General features: G+C 37.1%; 1 protein-coding gene and 2 pseudogenes across 1 annotated transcript in view; 1 reads left to right on the plus strand and 2 right to left on the minus strand.

Annotated features, from left to right (window-relative positions):
* Positions 1-21653, minus strand: part of RNF169 (ring finger protein 169) — an 83297-nt gene that overhangs the window by 26917 nt on the left and 34727 nt on the right. The window contains exon 3 of the mRNA XM_019946579.3: positions 1023-1169. Coding sequence (XP_019802138.1) covers positions 1023-1169 — 147 coding nt within the window. The remainder of the gene's footprint in view (positions 1-1022; positions 1170-21653) is intronic.
* On the minus strand, positions 8684-14457 carry LOC109551965 (glyoxalase domain-containing protein 4 pseudogene; annotated as a pseudogene).
* On the plus strand, positions 17214-18525 carry LOC109551973 (small ribosomal subunit protein mS31 pseudogene; annotated as a pseudogene).

Raw genomic sequence — 21653 nt, forward strand, 5'->3', positions numbered from 1 at the left:
GCCCCACATATACATTGACAGTCAGCAAATACTATCAATCCAAGAAAGCTTAAGTAATCTCAAATTCTGAAGTTCAGGAAAAATGCCTTTGCAAAGAGTAAACCTAAAGCACAGAGAAATTAAGTAACCTGGCCAAAGTCGTACAATCTGTTACAATGCTGGGACCTGTTTAACAGGCAGACTTCAGGTCTAGAGATATTTTTTCCCTCTATTCTGGTATGTTGTCTGTCTTTATATATGGTAAAGTTTTATTAAATCCACCTAATTAAAAATATAGCCTGAAATACTAACAAGCCTGAATCACAAAACATTTTAATAGATATGACTCTAAAGGTATGCTAAGATATACATATATCAATAGAAGATGTCTAATCCAATATGAATTACTAAAGAAAAAAAAACAATTGTAATCATCCATTTGAACCATAATCAGTGGATCCTCCAAAAGTGCTTTCTTGTATTAGTTAAATATACCATTTACAACATTTTCCAGTAATTCGCTTGGTAAATAAGTAATGAAAAAAAATTCAGGCAAGATTTGGCCCATTAGAAGTATAATTAGGTTAAGTTTAAACTAAGTAATCTAATATTGAGGACATACTTTGTAAATAGAACTGTGCTGTTTGGGGCATTATAAAGAGTAAAGGGAAGTAAAATACAAACTATAAGGAAATCTAGTTGAGGATATAACACATACAGAACTCAGATGTCAAATAACAACTCATAAATCAAAATGACAATATATGTATAAAACTTACCACAAGTAGTAAACTATACTAGGTTTTTCCTCTCACTCACCTTTTTTCCCCACTGTTCCCCCTTAATCTTTCCACACAAGTCTCATTGTCCCATTCACAAATCATTTTCTCCAGCTCTCCACCTGAATGCTAAGTTCTTCACTACTCTTAAGCAGCACAGTCAATGACTGTTACTATTCACCAACAAAGGTTTTTCAGATCCACATCACCTGGGCTAATTGCTGATTTTGAGGCAGGCGTCCATCAAAAAGGTGATCTACTTACACGCTCTAGATTTGTCTTCAGTACTAATGGCTCATCTCTTTTTTTCTGTTCATCCATTTTCCTTTTTCCCATTTCTGTATCCTCTGTTAACAGCCTGTGGATTTGATCTTCAGAGGTTTTCTCCTCTTGTAACTTTTCTTCTCTCAGCTAAAAATACAAATCACACCAAGACAGTAGTTTTAGGCAACTATAGACTTAAAACCATCTTTTACTCAGTAGTCTATTAGAACAAACAGGAAAGTTTTGAGACTATTTTCTTATTTGCTATAAAGCCCTCTTAATTTTTAAGTCTACTTTTACTTGAATCTTGCCAAACATTCCCTTCATGGCTTAAGATTTAACTTCTCTGCATTCTTGAGCAATATGAAATCACAAAGGCTAAGATAATACACGTAATCAAAAAATAAGGTTTATTCACTTAGCCAAAAAAGGTGGAACCTAAAAACTTTCCTTACTCCCATAAACCAGATATAACTACACTGGACCAGGAGAACAGCAAAGATGTAGGCCACAGAGGGCCAGAGAAGTTGGTCTAGGCAAGAAAGGTCTTTGGGCCTACTGGAAACAGAAAAAATGGCTTATCACAGTTCCATCGTCCTACAATTTATGTGGATCTTGTGATCCACAGGATAGGTCAAGATACATTGTCTACAAAGAAAGTTAAGGCAGACTAATATGCTCCTCATTTGGGGGAGGTAACATGGCATTATGAAAATAAGATGGGTTTTGGAATTTAAAACCTGGGTTCTAGTGGTTCTGTCACTTATTTAGCAGCTATATGATCTTGGGCAAATGAACCACCATATGCTCACCTACAAAACAGGATAACTCTACTTACTTTGCAGATATCGTTGTAAGAAATAAATGAGATAATGATATAAAGTATTTACTGCAGTATCTTGCTATATACTTACAGTATATCAAGAGTTCCCTTTCCTAACCTCCCTTTATTCTCTTTTCATTGCCTAGGATTTTAATAAAATTTAAATGACAATGTATATGAAAGCAATTCTAGGCTATTAATATTTTTAATCATACTTATAAAATAAAACTAAAGAACAAATAAATATTTTTCATTGGCTGTCAACTGGGTTAAAAAACAAAAACAACAATAACAATAAACAACAATAAGATTTAGTCTTATCTTTCCAATTTCCACAGGTATGATTCCAATAAGCCTGAACTAGTCTTTAACATGCTGGGTCTAATTCAAGAGGTTATGAATATGCAAAGAACACCATAAACAATGTTACGTCAGGAGGAGACTCAAATGAAATAATGTACTCCCAACTCTGCCCAAGTCAAACAAGAACACAAGAGGAAGAAAGCTAACCCATAGCTAGGCAGAAAGCAAACCTGAAGTCTATGCTAACTGCCCACATGAAAGATCAATGCCTTTTTATGATCTTACATCAATGCCTTTTAATGATCTTAGATGACCACAGGCTACAAAGGGGCATTTCACTTTTAGAGGATAGAAAGGCAGAGTGGCACACACAAAAAACAGGTTTTAGCATCACGTTATCATTTACTGAACTCTACGTGTCAGGTGCAGAGCTAAAGCACTATTACATTATCTCATTATCTCTACTTTAAAAATTAAAAAAAAACTAAGGTTTAAAAAAAACTATGGCAAATTCACAGAGCCATAGCCTTGGAGCTGGAATTCAAACCTATGTTTACCTCGGTTGTTCTCAACCAAGGATGATTTTGCCTCTCAGGATACATCTGGCAATGTCTGGAGACACTTTTGACTGTCACAACTGAGGGGATAAGGTGTGTGGTGCTACTGGCATCTAGTGGGTAGAGGCCAGGAACTGCTACTAAACATCCGAAATGCATAGGATAGCCCCCAACAATATATACATACACAGACGTTGCTATTTTTAAAAAACTAAATATTAGGGCTTCCCTGGTGGCGCAGTGGTTGAGAGTCCGCCTGCCGATGCAGGGGACGCGGGTTCGTGCCCCGGTCTGGGGGAATCCCACGTGCCGTGGAGCAGCTGGGCCCGTGAGCCATGGCCGCTGAACTTGCGCGCCCGGAGCCTGTGCTCCGCAACGGGAGAGGCCGCGGCAGCGAGAGGCCCGCGTACCACCAAAAAAAAAAAAAACAAAAAAACAAAAAAACTAAATATTAAATTTCCTGTTTTATGTATTTTAGTGTTATTTTGTTTTGTGCTTGTGTTTACATACTATGTTCTCTGGCTTTTCTAGTGTTTTAGAATGCATCCTTTGCCTCCTAATAATGTTTATGGCTGCTCTCAAAGTTTTTGACAATAAACTTGTGTGTTGTTGGCAAAACAATCTTCTCATTGCAATGCTGAGTCTCTGCTAACACAGCATCACCTTAAAGGTAAAAATTTACAAAATTGAAAAACCCATATATACATTTAAATCTTCACATGAAGATTTTCTCTATATTGGGTTCTGCAGATGCTTTTTTGTTGGTCCCTTTTGATGGTTATTTATAAGGACTTGAGAACTTGGTATCTAGGAAAGAGTTTTTATATTCAGCGAAAATGACTTGGTGTCAGAAAATAGCATATAAACTTGAATAAGAAGTATCAATAGCTGCTGTTTACTGAACTCTTCCATGTTTTGGGCATTAAGTTTATAGAGCTTACCTTATCATTATCATTTTATAGACACAAAAATTAACATTCAGTGGTTATTTCCTGAAGTCAGTGTTTGAATATCGAAGAGCTTAGATTTTAAAGCAAACCACTGGCTTCAAATACCACGGTTTCTCAACCTCAGCACTACTGACATTTTGGGTTAGGTAATTCTTTGTTATGGGGAGCAGGTCAGAGTCTGAGTAGAAGGCTTATTCATGAATACTTTATTGGGTAGCAGGAGTTAAGGATCGAGTAGTATAACAAGGAGAGACAGCAAGCCAATAAAAGTGGTTGGCTCGGGCTTCCCTGGTGGCGCAGTGGTTGAGAGTCCGCCTGCCGATGCAGCGGGCACAGGTTCGTGCCCTGGTCCGGGAAGATCCCACATGCCGCGGAGCAGCTGGGCCCATGAGCCATGGCCGCTGAGCCTGTGCGTCTGGAGCCTGTGCTCCGCAACGGGAGAGGCCACAACAGTGAGAGGCCAGCGTACCGGAAAAAAAAAAAAAAAAAAAAAAGTGGTTGGCTTGACAGTTGGCTACAGAAGACAATATGAGAAACTGTATGCAATGCAGCTCAAGACTATCAATCAGAAGTGAGAAAGGGGGAAGCATAGAGAGAGAGAGAGAGAGAGAGAGAGAGAGAGAGAGAGAGAGAGAGAGACTCCCACTTCCTGCTGACCAAAGTTTGCTCCACGGGATGTTAAATACCCCTGACGCTGGCTCAAGTAAGTTCTCATGGTAGGGACTGCAGCAGCAACCACAGAGAAGCCCTAGAGCTAAAAGCAAGAGGCAAGCAGTAGGAGCCAAAACAAAAGAGATCTCAGCTTGTACCAAGTGAAGCCGCCCACCACTGTAAGTGGAATGCTTATTACTGCCTCCATTTTTTTTTAAATTTATTGGCCACGCCCAGCAGCTCACAGGATCTTAGTTCCCTGACCAAGGATGGAACCCATGCCCCCTGCAGTGGAAGCGGGGAGTCCTAACCGCTGGACTGCCAGGGAAGTCCCTGCCTCCATTTTTAGACGCTAATTATTAAAGAAAAACTATTGATTTCTGTACAGTAATCTCATTCTCAGCCACACTATCAAGAGTACAATGTAATTTTTTTCCTCAAAATATCTTTACTTTTTCATCATTAATTTTTATAAATAAACGTTTTTGTTTTTTTTTTTTTGGCCAGGCCGCGTGGCACGTAGGATCTTAGCTCCCCGACCAGAGATCGAACCCCTGAAGTGGAAGCACAGAGTCTTAACCACTGGACTGCCAGTGAATTCCCAAAAATAAACTTTTAAAAATCAAAGCATTATATACAGTGTACAAATCATAAATGTAAAGCATGACAAATTATACAAAATAAGCACATCCATGTAACTACCACCCAGATCAAGAAACAATATATTAGCAGTACCCCTTGTGCCTATTCCTCACCCCAAAGTAACCATGATCCCAGCTTCCCACACCAAAAAGAATCATTTCACCTATTTCTGAAATTTATATAAGTGGAATCTTATATATGTATTGAATCTGTCTTCCTTCAGTCAACATTCCATTTGTGAGATTCATCCATGTAGTTGCATGTAGTAGGTTGTTCTTTCTCATTGTTTTATAGTATTCCATTGTTTGACTACAAAACAACAATTCTATTGTTAATGGATATTTGCATAGTTATTAATTTGTAGCTATTTACAAATAAACTGCTATGAACATTCTTGTGTATGTATCCTGATACACATACTGTTCTGTGCGGTATATTCTAAAAGAGAAGCTGTTTAGTCATAACGCACGGGTACACTGCCATAGTTTCCCCAAATTGGTTGTACAAATTACACTCCCACTCCAACCTGCAATGTAGCAGAATGACAGTTGCTCTCAACCTTGTTAACAGTATTGTCTATTTTAGCCATTTCAGTGCATATATATTGATACTGCATTATGACTTCAATTTGCATTTCTCTGATGACTAAAGATCTAGAGCAGCTTTTCATGTCTTTATTGACTATTTGGAAATTCTCTTTTATGATGTGCCTATTCACATCGTTGCCCTTTCTCCTTTAAAATATTTGGGATTTTCCCTAGTAATTTGTAGGAGTTATTTATATTTTTTGAATATGAGGCAGTTTTCAAGAAAAAAAATATACCTACAAGATACATACATACACCCACCCACACACCCACACTTTTTTTCCCCTCTCACGGTAGCTTGCCTTTTTTTTTTTTTTTTTTTTTTGCGGTACGCAGGCCTCTCACTGTTGTGGCCTCTCCTGTTGTGGAGCACAGGCTCCAGACGCGCAGGCTCAGCGGCCATGGCTCACGGGCCCCGCTGCTCCGCGGCATGTGGGATCTTCCCGGACTGGGGCACAAATCCGTGTCCCCTGCATCGGCAGGCGGACTCTCAACCACTGCACCACCAGGGAAGCCCGCTTGCCTTTTTCACTCTCCTGTTAGTGCCTTTTAAAGACAAGATGCTGCAGGTTTTAATACAGTTTAATTTAACATTAGTGTTTTTTATATCCCATTTCAGAAATTCTCTCATCGTATCTTTAAGGAGCTTATTATTTGACCTTTCACATTTAGATCTACAATCCACTTTGAACTGGTTTTTAAAAAATCAACTATGTTAAGGCATAATCTACATACGATAAAATGATCACATGGAATGCATAGCTCGATGAATTTTGACAAATGTATATATCCATGTAACTGTATCCCTAATCAAGATATAGAACATCTTTACCACCCAAACAAGTCCCTTCAAACCCACTAGTGGGAATTCCTTGGCGGTCCAGTGCCTAGGACTCCGTGCTTTCACTGCCGAGGGCCCAGGTTCGATTCCTGGTCAGGAAACTAAGATCCCACAAGCCTTGCAGCACAGACAAAAACAAAAACAAAGACAAATGACAAAAAAAAATCCACTTAAAAAAACCCACTAGTAATCAATCTCCCATGCCACTCAGCCCTAAGCAACCCTTAATCTTATAACTATGACTACAGATTAGTTTTGCCTGTTATAAAATCATACAGCATATATTCCTTTATGTCAGGATTCATTCACAGCATATTTTTGATATTCATCCATGTTACTAAGTTTATTATATTATATTCCTTTTATGGATGAGTTATATTCCATTGTATGAATATACCACAATTTGTTTATCCATTCAAGTATTGTATGTTTGGGTTGTATTCAGTTTGGGGCTGTTATGAACATTCATGTCTTTTTGTGAACAGATGTTTTTATTTTGCTTGTCTAAACAGCTACAAGTGGAATTGCTGGGTCAAGTAGTAAGTATATGTTTAAATTTATAAACTGCCAAAATGTTTCCCATGGAGGTTATACCATTTTACACGGTCAGCCCTCCACATCCGTGGGTTCCACCATCAGTGGATTTAACCAACCACAGATCAAAAATCAATCTGTCTTTGGTGGAACCCATGTACACCAATCCCACAGACACCAAAGGCCAACTGTACTCTGCGATTTTATATAAGGGACTTGAGCATCCATGGATTTTGGTATCCACGGGGTTTCTGGAACCATTCCCCCACAAATACCGAGGGAGGATTATATTCCCACTAACAGTGCATGAGAGTTCCAGCTTATTTACATTCTCATACTCATTTGGACACGTGGAATTCTTAGCCTTTTAATTTTAGCTATTCCAGAGGATGTAGGGGATATCCTATATGTGATTTTAATGAGTATTTCCCTGCTGGTTAATTATGTTGAGCATCTTTTCATATGTTTAGCAGCATGTCTTCTTTTGTGACGTGTCTATTTTCAATAAAACCTTTTATCCTATTTTTTTAACCTTATTATCAGGTGCATGAGTTTTTTTTATAAGTTCTGGATAAAAGTCCACTGTTAGATACACATTTTGAGACTATCTTCTCCCAGTCTTTGCTCTGCGTATTTCTTAAATGAGTGGAGGTTTTTTACTTTAATAAAATTTAATATCATTTTTTTCTTCTGTGATTAGGATTTTTTCAGTTCTTGACTAGTAAATCTTTGCCTACCCCAAGGTCAATAACTTTTTCTTCTGTTTTCTTCTGCATAGTTTTAGCTTTTACATTTAGTCTATGATGCATTTTGAATTAATGTTTGTATATGGTATAAAGGAGAGATCAAGATTGACTTTTACTTATTCATAGGATATTCAGTTTGTTCCAGCACCATTGTTGAAAAGATTGTTCTTTTGCCACTGAATTACTTTTGTGCCTTTGTGAACATCAACTGACTATATATGAGTGGGTTTATTCCAGGACTATACTCTATTCTACTGATTATATGTCTTTTCCTTATGCCGACACCATAGTGTCTTGATGATTATCATTTTAAAATCTGTAAGTAAAGTCCTCCAATAACAACAGTCATTATTCACAGACAACATGATCCTCCATGTAGAAAATCCACCAGAATCTACAAAAAAGCTACTAAAACTACTAAATGAGTTTAGCACAGTTGTAGGATAAAATATCAAAATATAAAAACCAACAGTATTTTTACATACTCGCAAGAATTATAACACTTACAGTAATATCCAAAAATGTGAAATACTTAAGATAAATCTGACAAAATATCTGGAAAGTGAAAACCACAGAACACTGCCAAGAGAAACTAAAGAAGACCTAAATAAATAGAAGAATACCATGTTGACGGATATGAAGACTCAATTATTGAGATGTCAGTTCTCCCCAAATTGATCTATAGACTCAATGCAATCCCAATCAGAATGCCAGCAAGTTTTTTTGTAGAAACTGGCAAGCCAATACTAAAATTCAGATGGATATACAGAGAACCAAGAAGCCAAAATAACTTTGAAAAAGAACAAAATTGGAGGATTAATACTAATGGATTTCAAGACTTATTATAAAGCTACAATAATCAAAACAGCATGGTATTGGTGTGAAAATAAACAAACAGATCAATGGTACAGATACAATACAGAGTTTAGAAATAATCCCATAAATATATGGGTAACTAATTTTTGACAAAGGTGCAAAAGGCAATCCAATGGAGAAAGGATAGTCTTTTCAACAAATGGTGCCAGAATAACTGGGAAATCCATACACACACCATATATAAAAACTCAAAATGGATCACAGACCTACATGTAAAGCCTAAAACTCTAAAATGTCTGGAAGAAAACATAGGAGAAAATCTTTGCGACTTTGGGCTGGGAAAAGAATTCTTGGATATAACACCAAAAGCAAAATCCACAAAGGAAAAAATATATATAAACTGTATTTTTTAAAAAATAAATAAATTTATTTATTTTTGGCTGCTTTGGTTCTTTGTTGCTGTGAGCAGCTTTCTCTAGTTGCATCAAGCAGGGGCTACTTTCGTTGTGGTGTGCGTGCTTCTCATTGCAGTAGCTTCACTTGTTGCAGAGCATGGGCTCTAGGTGCAGGGGCTTCAGGAGTTGTGGCACGTGGGCTCTAGAGCGCAGGCTCAGTAGTTGTGGTCCACGGGCTTAAATGCTCTGCGGCATGTGGGATCTTCCCAGACCAGGCCTCGAACCCGTGTCCCCTACATTGACAGGCGGATTCTTAACCACTGTGCCACCAGGGAAGCCCTAAACTGTATTTTTTGAAAGTTAAAAACTTCTACCCATCAAAAGGCTCTAAGAAAATGAAAAGACTGACACACACTGGGAGAAGAATATTTGCAAAGCATATACCCGTTAAGACTTGTACCTGAAGATCTTTCAAAATTCAACAGCAAGAAAATACAAATAAACACATGAAAAGATGCTCAACATCACTGGTCATCAGGGAAATACAAATTAAAACCACAATGAGATACCACTACACACCAGTTAGAATTGCTAAAATTAAAAAGACTCACCACAGCAAACGCTGACAAAGATTGAGAGAAACCAGAACTTTCATACTCTACTGGTAGGAATTAAAATGGTAAAACCACTTTGGAAAAGTTTGGCAGTTTCTTAAAAAAGGACACACACCTACCATATGATCCAGCCTTCTCATGACTAAGTATTTACCTAAGAGAAAAAAAATTCTATTCTATACAAAGACTTGCATGTGAATGTTCACAGTAGCTTTATTTGTAATAGCCAAGAACTGGAAACAACCCGAATTTCTATTAACAGGCAAATAGATAAACATATTGTGACATATCCATACAATGAAATAGTATTCTGCAATAAAAAAGAATAAACTATTGATACATGTAATTAGTGAATGAATCTCAAAATAATTACGCTGAGTAAAAAAGCCAAATAGAAAGGCATACACAACTTATGCCAAAAAGAACAAACAGGTTAATTGGACTTCATCAAAATTAAAAACTTTTGTGCAAAGGACACTATCAAAAAAGTGAAAAGACAACCTATAGAGTGGGAGAGAATATTTGCAAATCATGTATCTGATAAGGATTTAATATTCAGAATACATAAAAAACTCTTAAAACTAAACAACCAAAAGACAAACAACCCAATTCAAAACTAAGCAAAAGACTTGAATAGACATTTCTCCAAAGAGGATATAAAATGGTCAATAAGCACATGAAAAAAGGCTCAACATCATTATTCATTAGGGAAATGCAAATCAAAACCTAACGAGATACCCACCAGAATGATTATTTTTTTAAAACTCAGAAAATAACAAGTGCTAACAAGAACATGGAGTAATTGGAGCCCTCATACATTGCTAGTAGGAATGCAAAATGGTGCAGCTGCTGTAGAAAACAGTATGACGATTTCTCAAAAAATTAAACATTCAATTATTCCCATGACCCAGCAATTCCACTCCTAATTACATACCCAAAATAAAACCAGGAGTCAAACAGATACTTGTATTCCAATGTTTATTGCAGCATTATTCACAAGAGCCAAAAAGTGGGAAGGAGATGAAAGGATCAACAAAATGTGATATATGCATACAATGGGATATCCAGCCAAAAAAAGGAATGTAGTACTAAAACATGTTACAATGTGAATGAACCTTGAAAACATTATGCTGAGTGAAATAAGCCAGGTCACAAAAGGACAAATACAATATGATTCCACTTACATATCTAGAATAGGCAAATTTGTAGAAAGAAGGTTAGAGGTTACTAGGGCCTGGGGTGATGGTAGAATGGGGAGATATTAATGGGTACACAGTTTCTGTTTGGAGTGATCAAAATATTTCGGAAAAAGAAAGCAGTTTTGATTGCACAACACTGTGAATGTACTTAAGGCCGCTGAATTGTACACTTGAAGTGGTTAAATTGGCAAATTTTATGTCATATATATTTTACAGCACAACCTATTATATAAGTATCATGAAATTCCAGCTAGCTTTCTATCCTTTTAGATACTACAATAAACAATCTGGGGGCTTCCCTGGTGGCACAGTGGTTGAGGGTCTGCCTGCCGATGCAGGGGACACGGGTTCGTGCCCTGGTCCGGGAGGATCCCACATGCCGCGGAGTGTCTGGGCCCCTGAGCCATGGCCACTGAACCTACGTATCCCGAGCCTGTGCTCCGCAACAGGAGAGGCCACAACAGTGAGAGGCCCGCGTACCGCAAAAAAAAAAAAAAAAAATCTGTATGACAGGTTTCTCAAGGCAATATCCTAGTAGCAGGCTTCAACTAGTCTTCTAATTAGAATCAGGTAGTTGAACTGTCTAACAGCTAAACACAGGAGCAAACAGAATTCCTAGCCATAGGGCAAGGTGCCGTCAAAGGAATAGACTGTTGAGCTCGCTAGATTCTTAAATCCTGTTCATGGAAGGGTGGAGATGCCTATAGAATATTTGTAGCTAATCCATATATCTTGAATAATACTCATTTCACCATGAAAAATTATTTATCTTCATAACTGTAGAATCTGAGTGATGGGTATACAGGGGTTTTATTGTTCATTTTATTGTTTTTTTATATTTGTTTAAATATTACACAATTTAGAAATCATTTATAACATCCATTATGCAAGTTAAAAAACCTCAGATGCTGGGTGATTATAGAAATAATTGAAGGGCTTATAGGAGCCTATGCAGAGAAAGTTCTGATTATAGTCTCTCAAATGCTAAGTAACTACTCCAGAGTATGTATTCCCTATTAGTACTTCAATGTTAACTAGCCATCCTTAGAGTTTAAAGCAAAACACATATACACCACACTGTTTCAAATGAAATATTTTAAAATACATTTCATAACATCCAGAACATACTTCTTTCTACCACGGATTTTTAACACAAATTGCTTGTGTCCAATTGCTTGTTTTCAAATTTCCCTTCCCTCAGACACTATGAGCTTCTATCAACCTGGAACCATGCTATTCATCCTTGATTTCCCCCCTCCCACTTTAGTTCTGGACATAGGGCCTGTGTTCAATAAGTTTAATTCCACAGATATTTACAGAGCACTACAGTCTATGTGTTAGGCATTGCTTTTAGTGCTGAGGATACAGCCCTGATCAAAAATGACAAAGCTGTTTGCATGGTGCTTAGATTCTATAAGAATGTGATCGAAATGAAAGATATGATGGGACTAATCAATTTTTAATAGGTCTTCCAACTAATATTCTCTGCAATACAAACTATACCTATTTTGGCGACTCTACCAGTCCCCATGCTTTGGGGAGCTTCTCTCAATTCCACAATAAAAGGTAACCAACCCGACAGTGCCATGAACACAGGGCTGGTGGGAAGAGTGCTGCTCAATGGCATTTTTTTTAAATTTGGATTTAATTGTTCTCATTAAATCTACATGCTTATCAAAATTCCCTCCATCCCCAACCAAAGATAATGTTCCATATAGCTGTCCCAGGCTGGAGAAGAATTTATTACTAATCTAACACAGTCACACACAGAATTTGCCCTTACAGTGACAGCGCAGATGTCAGCAAGAGTTCTCCTCTAAATGGACTGATAATGATAGGATTTTCTCTCTAAAATATATCAGAGCTCTCAAAGGTTAAAATACACAAATTTTCACCACTCCAGCCTCTTTGCCTGTATAGGAAACCATCAAGTTGTGAGAGCATTTATCACACATCAGGCGTCACAGGTGTTTGACAGGAATCACTAACGCCTGTTCCACGTGATGTCTTCAGTTAACCTGAAGCCTTTGGTTTATTTTGTGGAGCAAACCATTCATCTCTTTTAACTTCTGCCATTGCATCAGCCAACAATTTGCTTCCCTCTGGATCCATCTTCGAGAGTTCTCGAAACGCTTCTTCCCTCACAAAGCAAATTTCATGTCCATCAGGGTCAGTCAGAATGATCACTTGCACTGTTGCTTTCCCTGGAGTGTCCAAACTCACGAGGAGAGTCAGAATCTTCTGATTCTCCCTTTTTATCAAGTCTTCTAAGTCTGACAACTCTTTCTGGGGGCAAGAAAAGGCAATTGGTCCAAAAGCTGCTTGCATGATCAACTGCCCCCTGGATGCCCTGTAGCTCCAGCTTAAACTGGTTATCAGCATAGCCCAGCAAAACTCTGTGCTTCTTTTCATCTTTTTCATAAATTTTCATTCCCAGCAGATTAGACCAGTAGTTCAAGGACTTCTGAAGATCAGAAACTGCTAGAGTTACTTTTAATACAGGATCTGACTGAGGTGGACTGCGGTTCTGCAAATAGAATTTATATCCTCTGGGGGCTTTGGTTTCAAAGACACCTACTGCGACTTCATTGAGTGGCCACTCCAGCTTCCTGGCTTTGCAGACAGCCTGGCTAGAAGCAAGCGTGATACCCATGAAGTCACTGCCAAGCTACAGTCTCCGATGCCATAACTGTAAGTCAGTTCTGCAACAAAATGATCATCCTCAGGTCCAAATTCTATCACTGATTTACTCCATTTCCCATCATAAGGCCTTCATCCCCAGGACATCACAATAGAAACATCTGGAAGTGGTTTTCCACTTTGAACATGAAGTGCAGAGCCCTGAGAGTCGCTATGACCACCTACACTACCCACCCCTCACGGGTACAGCGCCGCGCTGCCCACAGGTGACACCAGCACAGTAATCCCAATGGCACTTTAAAGATTAGAGGCTCATGCATCCATAATTTTCTCATTTTCGTATCTAAATTGGTAAAATGGTCCACCACCCTCTGATAGTAGACTACAGAAATAATTTGTGAGAGTTGTAGGACCTTCTAGCCTCATGGTGTTTCCTTAATCTTTCCCCTAACACACAACTAACAGATTTTTCCTATAAAATATTATATATAAAAACATATAGTAAATTATATGAGTTATACATATATAACTCATTTCCTACATTTTCTAGTTATCTCTGGGCCAAAGGTTCTCAAACTGGGACCCCAGACCCTTAAGAGGATTCACAAAGGTAGTGATGGAAATCTTTAATTTTCAATATATTTTTAACAATCTAACAAATCATATACTTATAGTCCATAAGGTTCTACCCACTAAATACCTCAATACATAGGTTGAATACATTTTTGTTGCTTATCTAGGGCTTATTCTTTAATAGAAGACATTAACAATATTTTAAATTATTAAGGGGGTTATGAAAAGAATATATATTATAAGCTGATAAAGTTGGGGACCACTGCTTCAGAAACACTGCTCCAGACCATGATGAACTTGTTAGATATTCAAATTAATATCAGAACATTTCAATTTACTTTGGTATCTATAGTGATCAATGCTTTGCATCTTCCATCTGGTTCCATCTGGTTCCTAGGCTCTCATTTGATACTAACAGTTACCACTTATATAGGGTCTAATTGGTGACTACTGCTGATGCTACCCACAAAAAGCAAGTGTTTGGGGTAAGTAAGGACTACTTGAAGCTTCCATCTCACAGAATCCAGAAATCATAGCAAATCTTGCATACAAGGCAAAAGCCATGACTTCTACTTGAACAATCACATAAATAGCACCAAAGCAACTATTTGCTCTTATGATTCTTACCTAATTTTAACAAACTGATAACACTATGCTCTCTTCACTTTAAATTCTTAAACACCTTTCAATTTAAATGTTATGTTTAGAATAAAGTATATTTAAATATTTATGCCAATATAACATTTTACAAATTTTCTCCTTTATGTAATAAAGTGTTTTAAATTACTTTAATATAGGTTTTAAATTATTACATGTGCTCTACAGAAATGCATATAAAATTAATTTTAAGCGTTCAAGTTTATACATAAATTGAACCAGCAGATACTAAGTCATATGTTTAGTTGCCAAGCTAAAAGGCTAAATGAAGGGGCGTGCACTCACAAGAAGTATAAAGTAAGAGCTCTAAATCATTGATTATGAAAAGGCAAAGACAGGTCTTCACTGTCCAAAGTTCAAGAAAACTGGGAATCATTTATGGTTCATACCACTAACTTTCCAGCTTCCAACCATGACTTTTTGACAGTCAGCCACTTCTCACTCAAATGAACAAATTAAAAAATGGCAGTAATGGAGGGGGGTTACTTTGCGCTAGATTTTTTCCTTTTTTTTTTTTTGCGGTATGTGGGCCTCTCACTGTTGTGGCCTCTCCCGTTGCGGAGCACAGGCTCCAGACGCGCAGGCTCAGCGGCCATGGCTCACGGGCCCAGCCGCTCCACGGCATGTGGGATCTTCCCGGACCGGGGCACGAACCCATGTCCCCCGCATTGGCAGGCGGACTCCCAACCACTGCGCCACCACGGAAGCCCTGTGCTAGATTTTTTTTAATTCCAAATTTTAAAGAATAATAATAATTCTTATATATGGATTACTATGTACCAGGCACTATTTCACAATAACCCTTTAAGCTAGGTACTATGGGGTCCACTTTACAGACCAGGAAACTAAGAAATGGAGAGATGAACTAACTTGCCCAAATTCACATGGAGAGTCAGGATTTGAACTTAGATGGCTCTTAAGCACTTTAATAAACTGCCTGTCAGCTAAGGGCAAAATAGCCACATCATTTGTATTGTGATTTACTGAGCACCTGCAATTTTTTTTAAAGTTTGACATAAACAAACAAAAAGTGGACTCTCAAATGTAAGCAGCAAATGAGGTTTTAAACTCTCATCTGAAACCAGAAAAATAAAACCAAGCTGGCAATTTTACTGAAAGTGGATTACCTGTGAATTTTTACACAGATTTGGATAGAGATGGGAAATTTTTAAAATTATCTTGTGGAATCTTTTTTAAATATCATATTTTTAAAAGTGATTTCTGATTCTTGAATGGTTTGGCTTTAAGTAAAATATTGGCACGCATGTAATATATCACAATGATATTTTCTGTTATTTTATACAGCCATTAAAAATGTTGGCATGGATCAAAATACACTGATATGGAAAGCTTCATATGATATGTTAAACAAAACAGTCAGTAAAAAGGGCATGTAAAGTGTGATCCTAAATCTATTCTGTAAAAAGTCTTAAGCTTAAGTTTATGATAAACATTTTTCCTTCCAGTTTTACTGAGATACAATTGACATACAGCACTGTACAAGTTCAAAGTGTAGCATAATGATTTGACTTACATACATCATGAAATGATTACCACAATAAGTGTAGAGAACATCCATCATCTCATACAGATTCAACATTAAAGAAGAAAAATTTTTTTCCTTGTGATGAGAACTCAGGATTTACTCTTAACTTTCTTTTTTTTTTAAATTAATTTATTTATTTATTTGGGGGGGGGGCATTGGGTCTTCGTTGCCACATGCAGGCTTTTTCTAGTTGCAGTGAGTAGGGGCTACTCTTCATTGCGGTGCGCAGGCTTCTCATTGTGGTGGCTTCTCCTGTGTGGAGCACAGGCTCTAGGCACGTGGGCTCAGTAGTTGTGGCATGCGGGCTTCAGCAGTTGTGGCTCGTGGGCTCTAGAGCACAGGCTCAGTAGTTGTGGCACATGGACTTAGTTGCTCTGCGACATGTGGGATTTTCCTGGACCAGGGCTCGAACCCGTGTCCCGTGCATTACAGGCAGATTCTTAATCACTGCACCACCAGGGAAGTCCCTCTCTTAACTTTCATATACAGCAGTGTTAATTATATTTATCATGTTGTACATTACCTCCTAATACTTATTTATCTTATAACTTGGAACTTTATACCTTTTGACTGTCATCATCCAATTCCCTTTCCTACCACCTCCTGCCTCTGGTAACCACAAATCTGATCTCTTTTTCTGTAAGTTTGCTTGTTTGTTCTTGAAGTACAACTGACCTACAACACTATGTTAGTTCCTGTTACACAACATAGTGATTCAATATTTCTGTACTCAAAATGATCACTATGATAAATCTAGTTATGATCTGTCACAATACAATGATATTACATAGTTATTGACTATATTTCCCCACACTGTACATTTCATACTCATGACTCATTTGTTCTGCAACTGTAAGTCTGTACCTCTTAATCTCCCTCACCTATTTCTTTCCTCCCCTCTCCCCTCTGGCAACCACCTGTTTGTTCTCTGTATCTATAACTGTTTTCTGTTTTGTTATGTCTGTTCATTTGTTTTTTAGATTCCACATATAAGTGAAATCATACAGTACTGGTCTCTCTCTGTCTGACTTATTCACTAAGCGTAATGGGGGTGGGGCATGTTTGGCAGAGGATGCACTACCCCCATTGTATTCCCATTTCAGCTTGTTTCTCCACAATGTTTCCAAGAGTGTGGGGCTCCCTACCCCTTTGCCCCCTTTCCCACCTCCCTTTGTGCTCTGGAGGCCCAGAGGAATTGGTAGCTGCAATTTGTGTTATTCCCTTCTCTGAATATAATGGTCAGAACAAAAAAAATAATATCCAAAGATACTTTGGTACTAACAGCATGATCTACAGCAAGAAAGATAAGCATTTGGCTCCAATCCATGAGATTCCAAGGAGAGAGACAGCCAAGACAGTGTAAAGAAGAATAAGAAAAAAGACTTGATAAATATTATTAAGGGCATGAAAGTTGAAAGCACAGTAAATGTACAAACAACAAAGCCACCCAACAGAAGACAACTTAAAAGTGTGGAGGCTACAACTAGCAGGCTTCAAAAAGCTCCAGAAGATGTCCCCAAAAGAGAAGTGAATCCCTGAGTCCTGAGTTGGTGGTGGCTGCACCTGCTGTTGCAGACTACCCCTTTTGACAAGCAGATGACCAAGTCAGAGCTGCTTCAGCAGCACAAGGAAGACTCAAGGGCACAGAAAGAGGGCAAAAGAACTAAAATTAGTTTCAGTAACATCATATCAGCTACGAAAGTTGCCAGATCTGCCTGCCACAGCTAGAGTTAGTACAAGACTAGTGAATCAGATGCAGTTTGATGAAGGAGCTGATGATGATGATGTTGGTCAGGATCTTCAACCTGATCTTAAGACCACTGATCTTAGAACAAGTTTTAGGAAAAATATATTCAAAGGCAAGAGGCTTAATATTTTTGGGCTTAAGGCAGTTACTAAAGAGGCACCTGACACACAGAGACAACACCTTCACTTTGGATTGTGGAATCTGCTAAGCAGTTAGCCACAGTCAATGAACAGTCCTTTCAGAATGATTCTGAAGAGATGAGCCAATGGACAAAAGAGGAGAACCTGTGGGAGTCCCAATTAACAATGAAGCAGGTTTTGATGATAAGGGTTCAGAATCTCATTAACATATATTTCTGGATAAATACCTGGAGGATTTTCCAAAACAAGGATCAACTCGCCACTTCATGGAGCTGGTGACCTGGCCTTTCCAAAAACCCATCTGAGTGTTAAGCAGAAGGTCGAACACTTAGAGTGGTTTAGAAATTACTTTAATGAAAAACAGGATGTTCTTAAAGAGAGTGACATACAGTTCAACGGGAAATTTTTATTTCAAGCTATTGGAGATTGGTATTATAAACAAAATAATTTGACTAGAAAAAAATACAATAAACATTTAAATATGGTTATTAGGTGGCAGAATTACTGGTAATTTTCCCTTTCTCCTTTAAATCTTTTTATAATTTTTTTTCTTTTTACAATTCACAGAATTTTATAATTCTGCTTCCTTTTATAAATAAGAAAAAATAAAGCTGTTTAAATTTACTATAAGCTTCACTAATCAGATACTTTAACAAAATGTTTTATTTTGTACAAGGGACAGAAGAGTTGTGACTATTTCTAGAAAATTCTCTCATTTGGCTTTCAAGGAGCACTGAAATGATTTTATTTAAACTAGTCTCTAAACCACATAAAATACTATACTAATGTAGTAACCTTATAACTATTGATCGTCTCCTCTCATAAATGAAAGAGACAAGGAAAAACAGGACATTACAGATATAACATGAATAACCTGCAATTCTAATTAAATTTGATCATGCTTTGTATTTCCCAAATGTGCTGTTTTCTTTGAAAAGCATATAACTTGATAAAGTTGTTTCTCCTTGTCTGGGTGGTTGTAAATAGCAAAAGACAACCACGTTAACACTTTCAGATTTTGAACATCCTATAAACTAAACAGTTGTTCCCTCGTGCAGTCAAAATTAAAACTTATTCTTTTGAGAGTTTTTCCTTCTTAGTACCATACAGCTTACCTGCTCTTAAAGATGTACTATGAGATTCTGTATTTATTTCTTATTCTAGAAAGATGCACATCAGCACATACCCAAGTATGCATTTCCTCAAAGATTACATATTGACATTTCAGAGGAAGAAGCACAGAAAATAATGTAGTAAAAAGAACTCTAGAAATCTTAAAATACATCTAGTTCTATCATGAACCAGCTGTATATCCTTACACAAGTCATTTCTCTTAAAAGAAGGGGCTTTGAAACTGGATGATGAACAATTCAATCCATGTGTAATAAATATATAAGTGCAAGATATTATATTAGATGTGGTGGAGAGTTAAAGAGACTAAACAAACAGATCCATCTTGAAAGATTTCACAATCTAATAGGAAAAAAATGTTTTAAACAAGCAAACAACCTGCTGCATCCATGGTGCAACAGAATATATTTTAATAAATACAAGTTTCTTTTAAAATAAGTAAATTAAAAAAATAAGGGAAAGGCCAGCTCAATATTCAGCTCATGATACACTGTACAGCCAAACAGATTTAAGTGAAATGTTCAAGCTTTAATAAAGTACACTATATTTTACAGTTTATGGCAGAAAAATAATAAAAGGAACTTTAAAGATATATTATTTCAAAGATAATTAGGCCCTAAAAGTTTACTTACCTTTAAAAAACTCCTTCAGAAAAGTTAATGTCTGCCTTATAAAGTCATTACTCACTTCAGTAACCCATTGACTGTATCTGATTACTCTGTGCTCTGGCTAAGGACTAGAACTGCATGCTTACTACTTGAATAATTCAGCCAGCAATGGGGAGAAAATACTCCTCAAAAACGAACCAGTGGTGAGGGAGAAAAAAGAAAATGGATAGGTCAGTAAACCAATTCAGAGAAAGCCTAAACCACTCATGTGATCCGCAGAATTATCAAAAGCAGTTCATCTTTCCCACTACAGAAACCAGGGAGGTAAGCAGTTTCGAAGCAAAGGCTGTTTTTTTTCCCCTACCTTTAACCTTTCAGAGTCTAATGATTCAACGAAGACAAACAAGGGCATGCTGGATTATATGTTTCCAAAATCTAATATAAAGCAACTATTATTTAACCATGTGGTCAAAGTTAAGCACCTAACAAACTGCATAAGCAGAAGGAATAATGGTGTAAATAATAAGCTTAATGCAACCAATAAATAGAATTTATAGGGATGAATCAATTATTTCAAAACACAAAATGACCAACAGTCAATCTTATATAGATGAGAACCATAAAGAGATCAATATTGAAATAATTTCTCCATAAAACTTATTTTTTCATTTCAACATATATTTACTGCAGACAAGAATATAACAAGATGGGCCATTGGGATTGACATGTATACACTGATGTATATAAAACTGATGACTAATAAGAACCTGCTGTATAAAAAAATAAAATTCAAAAAATATATAATAAGAATATAAATATTCAAGAATGAATATAACAAAATTCTTTCCCCAATCAATGTAACAAGATGGAGGACTGAGCACATGCTAATTTTCTCCTTCTACTGAAAACACCATAAAATGTCAGAAAACTTCTTTTTAATAGAATACATCTATAAAAGCACAGAAAATACAGCATGCCATTAGCAATCAAGATCACAAATATCCAAAAGATGGAACTAGTTTTCACACCTAAAGGTTATAAGTAAGCAATTCATAGAAAACCTGTAAATGGCCAGTAAGCACAAGATGCTCCTCCTCTCTAGTAACCAGGGCAATGTAAATTAAAACAATGAGATATTTTATTCAGCAGATAGCAAAATATTAAAAATAATGATAAAGGCTTAGCAAAGATTTAAAGAAAAGGGACTCTCTTTTACTGTTAGTAAGAGAGTTAAGTTGAAAGAAGTCTTTTGAATATCCACCAAAATACGAAGTGTATATACAATCTGACCTGCACTTTCACTTCTAGCAATCTAACTTAAAGGCAGTATTTGCTCAGATATGTTCATGTGTGTTTAGTGCAACATCTCTTCAAAACTGGGGGAAATGGAAAACAATTTAAATGATCAATGGTTAAGTGAATTATGCCTCATCCACACTATGAAATACCATTCAGTATGAAAAAAGTACCTATATGAAAGCACCTGCGGCCCCTCCACAAAAAAAGCACATATTGTTAGAGGGAAAAAAAAAAAAACTGGTTACAGAACAGATCATATTATTCCTCAAAATTCCTAGCTTCTATGAAGTATTTACCATCAGACTGTAATACCCACAACCCCTCTTTGAGGTAGTCACCTGTCAACTCCCCTTATTCACAGAAAACCTTGGCACTTAAGTTTCTGCCCAGCTACTCCAGTGATATTCCTGAAGATTTCAATATCAGTATATTCTCTCAGTTTCTTCACTTCCTTCTAGATAAATCTTTTCTTCCATCCTACTTCAGTCACCTCCTCCCATAATCATACCCTAAACCCTGTCATGTTCAATAACTAAACCACCACCCAGTCTCACATTTAACCCTCTCACATTTAGACGACGACTTCTAGGTTTCCAACTTTACTTATATGCTAGTCACCCTACTTTTATAAT

This window comes from Tursiops truncatus, chromosome 8 (assembly GCF_011762595.2).
Source record: "Tursiops truncatus isolate mTurTru1 chromosome 8, mTurTru1.mat.Y, whole genome shotgun sequence".
In the NCBI taxonomy this organism is placed as follows: domain Eukaryota; kingdom Metazoa; phylum Chordata; class Mammalia; order Artiodactyla; family Delphinidae; genus Tursiops; species Tursiops truncatus.